The 5,033-nt window shown below is 42.9% G+C and overlaps 2 protein-coding genes across 2 annotated transcripts; both read right to left on the bottom strand.

Moving 5' to 3' along the window:
- Window positions 1–2,313: 2,313 nt before the first annotated feature.
- LOC131695065 (uncharacterized) lies at window positions 2,314–3,599 on the bottom strand. Its single transcript, XM_058983596.1, has 2 exons — window positions 3,348–3,599; window positions 2,314–2,799 (listed from the first exon to the last, which is right to left on the bottom strand). Exons 1-2 carry the CDS (start codon window positions 3,597–3,599, stop codon window positions 2,314–2,316), a joined length of 738 nt encoding a protein of 245 aa, XP_058839579.1.
- A 339-nt stretch (window positions 3,600–3,938) lies between these two features.
- Window positions 3,939–4,559, bottom strand: LOC131695059 (craniofacial development protein 2-like). Its single transcript, XM_058983590.1, has one exon. The coding sequence runs from the start codon at window positions 4,557–4,559 to the stop codon at window positions 3,939–3,941; it is 621 nt and encodes a 206-aa protein (XP_058839573.1).
- Window positions 4,560–5,033: the final 474 nt, after the last annotated feature.

Raw genomic sequence — 5,033 nt, 5'->3', positions numbered from 1 at the left:
GCCAGGGGTTCCGGCTGGAAATTTAATATAAGAAGCAGTTTAAATTTATAAATATATTTAGAAAGTGGATCTAGTGCTACTATCCTACTGAAAAGAATACTCTTCCTGATCAGCTGTCAAACATATGCGTACATAACCCCGGCGTAAAAAAGCTTTTGCAAATGCCGTATCAAATAAACGTTTTATGAAAAAAAAAAAAACATATGCGTACATGCTGTAACACATGTATATCGATCAGAGTGCTATCGATGATTTGGCGGCCATGTTTCAAGAATAAGAGCATATAGATTTATCAACAACCAAGTTCATCAGCAGCTTGTGTGATGGCGCTCACCTGGCGCCGCATTTTATCTGAAAAGATTTGCGGATTCATGCATCTTTGTTAAAATGCCATTGATAGGATAGTTCCTACGGATCGGTTACAATCGTACATTTGTGAACCCCACAATATCAATAGGGAACTAATGAGCCCTCCAAGAAGAAGATCTCCACATGAGATAGCAAATCGCGTGCAAAGGCATAATTTTGTATAAAAAATAAGTGTTATGTGAATATAGAAAAGACCTAGAGTTACTGTATTTATTAAGAGTTAGGCGGACACAAAAGCCGGAAAACTGGCAGCTCTTATTTCAGGGAACAAAAACACTGGCATCCCATGTAAATGTTCATGCTCTAGCTTAATAATTTCATTGTCGTCATAGGTAAGAACTTTACATGCACGAATAGAAAAACCAATTCGAAGATCTGATCATATGATTTCATACTTGTTACAGAAAAAAATTGGTTGTTTTCGTGCCTCTAAACTCGATAACACAAGATAAAAGTAAAATAGTTATGACCATACCTTTTCCATATACATCCAAAAAGAACACGTTATGTGACGTCATGCTCAATTGGCTCCGGTATTTGACATGTTCTATTGGCTCCGCTCAGTGTCTCCGCCTAACTATGAATATAGTAACTATAGAAAAGACCTAGATATAGATAATATCATAACAGAAAAAAATTCGTTACAAACTGTATTCATGTGGTATAATAACGGAAAGTTAAAACAAATATCAAAGCGTTATATTGTTTTGGATGAATTTTGGAATTTACGTTTCGATTTCGTCTCATCAGAATCCGACACTAATATAGTGACAGTACTAAGTTAGCACCGGATTCGAAAGTCGAAACGCTAATTCCATAACTAATTTAGACATGGTATCTTCCACATAGTTAATATTTGGAAATTAACAATATAGACACAGTAACGATATTTTCCTCCAACTTTTAAACTTGCAATTAAACTACATTTCAGATTGGCGCGAATTTGCACCTGGTGAAACATTAATTAATTGATTATGACGGCGATCGAGAAGGTGTGATTTTCCTTACCACGTGTCGATGTTGGAAGAAGTAGCATCATCAACACCGCAGCAACAAACAACGCTGCCAAAGAAGGAGTGGAAAGTATATTAGCTGTAGTCCACGTCAGCACACTTAAATTTCATTAGCTCCAATTTGGCTAACGAGAAAGCCACAAATAACTTTGTCATGTCATCGCCAGTTAATCAGCACCATCATCAGCAAGCGAGCAACTGGGAACTTCTCGGAGCTTGTTAGCAAGTATGGAGCTGCTTCGAGTCCCTTGAGATAATTAAACAACGTTTTGTGGATCCGCTGACCTTGTTCGTTGCCTTGAGAGCACGGCCTTGGCAGTGTGATCTCGTTGCGAAAGGTTGACCTCATGGTTCGATAGATTTCGCAAGTTGATTGCAGGGGGCATGGCGTTGCAGTCATTCTACCGATACTAATAATATTTCATACAAGAAGGGACTCGAATATAGAACGACTAGCAGTTCATCGTTGCTTCTTATACATACGTGTAGCTATTGAGATTTTTTTTGTAGGGGACGAGCCACTGTGACAAGTATTTAGATCTATTGTGATATTGTGATAATCGATGTTTAAAATACGCACACTGAGAACTTTACATTTTTACACTTTTACTTACTTGATACTTGACGGGCAACAATTCGCTTCGTTGAATCTACGCCGAGTGAAGAACTATCCTCCCCTGGACCCGGTTCTGGGCCAATCTTTTCCAGTCACCCTGGGCATTGAGTGCTTTTAGGTCCTCTTCCACTGCAACCAGCCATCGTGTACACGGCCTGCCACGGAGTCGTCGGCCTTTTCCCGGTTCTCTACTGAATATTATCTTCGCCTGTCATTCTTCCGGCATTCGTGCCTTATGACCAGCCCACTGCAGCCTCCCGTTTTTTATTAGCTTGACAATATCCACTCCTTTATATACTTGGTATAACTCGTGATTCATACGAGGTCACCAGATGCCATTTTCTTCTTTACCGCCGAGTATTGTTCGAAGACACCGAACGCTCTACGATCAATTTCCCTTAACGTCCACGTTTCATGGCCGTACAAGGCAACCGGAACTATCAATGTCTTGTACAACGCGAATTTTGTCTTCGTCTGCAAACTACGGGACTTCAGCTGGCTACGAAGTCCGTAAAAAGCTCTATTTGCAGCTGCAAGACGCCTTTTCACCTCGCGAGTAACATCATTATCGCACGTCACTAGAGGTCCAAGGTACACAAATTCTTCCACTACTTCAAATTTATCACCACCTAACACCACTTCAACACCAACCTCACTATTGGACCCACGTATTCTTCCAGCTATCATGTACTTCGTCTTGATGATGCTGATTGTTGGACCAATTCTTGCTGTCTCCCTTTTAAAAGGCACGAATGCCTTTTCCTCGGCTCGGCGGTCTATTCCAATGATATCAATATCGTCCTAAAATCCAAGGAGCATATGCGACCGAGTGACGATGGTACCGTTCCTTTGCACGCCTGCTCTCCTGATGGCACCTTCAAGAGCAATGTTGAACAGCAAGTTTGACAGCGCATCACCCTGCTTCAATCCGTCTAAGGCTACGAAGGACGTCGAAATCTCATTCGCAACCCGAACACTTGATTTCAATTCATCCAGCGTTGCACGAATCAGTTTCGTCGGAAAACCATGTTCTACCATTATCTGCAATAACTCGTTTCTTTTCACTGAATCGTACGCCGCTTGCTTTGAAATCAATAAACAGATGGTGTGTCTGTAAGTTGTATTCCCGGAATTTATCTAGGATCTGTCGCAGGGTAAACATTTGATCCGTTATTGATCGGCCTTCACAAAACCACCTTGGTATTCGCCGACGAAAGACTCCTCCAACGGCCTCAATCTGTTGAACTGAATACGTGATAATTGGCGCACTCCAGTCTGTGTCCCTTTTTGTATAAGGGACAAATGAGACCCTCTAGCCAGTCAGCAGGTAGTTCTTCTTCTTCTCATACCTTCAAAAGAGTACGGTGAAGTATTTCGTGCAGCTGCTCACTACCGTGTTTGAAAAGTTCGACCGGGAGCTCGTCCTTTCCAGCAGCCTTACAGTTTTTCAGCTCTTTGATTGCCTCATCGTCACTTATCCTTATTCTGTTCGTTGACGCGCTAACATTCTCTCTATTCAACAATGTCTCGAAGTGCTCTCTCCACCTGGCTGCTACCATAGTTTTATCTGTTAGCAAGTTACCTTCACGGTCATTGCACATGACGGGAAACGGCGCTGTTTTTCTCCGTACGCCATTGACAGTTTCATAAAATTTCCGCATATCATTTTGTTCCATACTGTTTTGCGCCTCAGTAATGACGTTATCCTCATACTGCTTTTTCTTTCTGCGGTGAATTCACTTTTCGGCTCATCTTGCTTCTTTGTACCGCTCTCTGTTCTGCCGGGTACCAGACACTAACATCCGGCTTCTGGCAGCATTTTTCTCATCCGTCACTGAGCAGTACCTATTACTTCTCGCGCTGCTGTGCTCACGGCTCCGTGGATTGACTCCCACAGATTGTTGAGGTTGTCGTCTAAATTGATTCCCCTTATCCACTCATCAAGCTTCTGGCGGTACTCGTCCGTCACACCTTCTGCTAAGAAGCGCTGGATATTGAAACGCAACGGTCGCTGAGTTCTTGAGTTCTTGAGTTGATAACCGTGCTCGAATTTTACTGACGACGAGATAGTGATCAGAGTCGATGTTTGGTCCTCTGAAGGTCCTCACATCTATAACATCCGAGAAGTGTCGGCCGTCTACCAGGACATGGTCTATTTGATTGCAAGTTTCGCCATTCGGGTGCATCCAGGTGTGCTTACGGATGTCTTTGCGTGCACAGTAAGTGCTGCTGATGGCCATCCCTCTAGCTGCAGCGAAGGTCACTAGTCTCAGGCCGTTGTCATTGGTTACAGAGTGAAGGCTCTCCTTACCAATGATTGGACGGAAAAAGTCCTCTCTACCGACCTGAGCGTTGGCGTCCCCGATAAAAATTTTCACGTCATACTTTGGGCACTCTCCGTAAGTTTTGCCGAGACACTCGTAAAACGCGTCCTTTGCGTCATAGGGTTTATCGTTTGTCGGTGCATAGATGTTGACCAAGCTGTAGTTGAATAATTTGCCCCGTACCCTCAATACACAGATTCGCTCGCTAACCGGTTTCCACCTTATAACACGCTTCATCTGCTAGCCGATCACTATGAAACCGACTCCATGTTCTGCCTTTTCGCCGCCGCTATAGTAGATGTTGTATTTGAAGGAAGTGTTGGCGATGGGATTCACCGCCCTGAATTCACGTTCTCCAGTTCTAGGCCACCGCACCTCCTGAATCGCAGCCACGCTCACTCCAACCGTCTGCAGTTCGTGAGCCACTTTTCACACTTTTCATTGCCTCCAAATTTGCCGTGTAAACGATTTCTCCAAATTAAACGGCGATTTCAGATAAAATAGGATTACTGAATGGGCTGAGAGCGAGTCCATCTTGACAAGTTGAATCTTGACCAAGACTAAGAAATTTTACTCATCATTGTGTGAAACGTGGTAGATTAAGTTGTTTTTAGAAAAGATTCGTAAACTGGTTTTTGGAGCAACGCTTTTATTTCCGTTTGGGGTTTCAACAACTGTGCAAAAACTAAAGTCGAAGTCAAAATTTGCATG

Source organism: Topomyia yanbarensis, chromosome 1 (assembly GCF_030247195.1).
Source record: "Topomyia yanbarensis strain Yona2022 chromosome 1, ASM3024719v1, whole genome shotgun sequence".
Lineage (NCBI taxonomy): Eukaryota > Metazoa > Arthropoda > Insecta > Diptera > Culicidae > Topomyia > Topomyia yanbarensis.
This window is presented reverse-complemented; position numbering and strand designations above follow the sequence as displayed.

What these genes read in the sequence shown, in the direction of transcription:
- LOC131695065 (XM_058983596.1), bottom strand. Translation starts at nt 3,599, where the DNA reads ATGTGCAATGACCGTGAAGGTAACTTGCTAACAGATAAAACTATGGTA. An exon ending in TTCACCGTACTCTTTTGAAG is followed by an intron (nt 2,800 to 3,347) that starts GTATGAGAAGAA and finishes CTTGGATTTTAG; the next exon opens with GACGATATTGATATCATTGG.
- LOC131695059 (XM_058983590.1), bottom strand. Translation starts at nt 4,559, where the DNA reads ATGAAGCGTGTTATAAGGTGGAAACCGGTTAGCGAGCGAATCTGTGTA.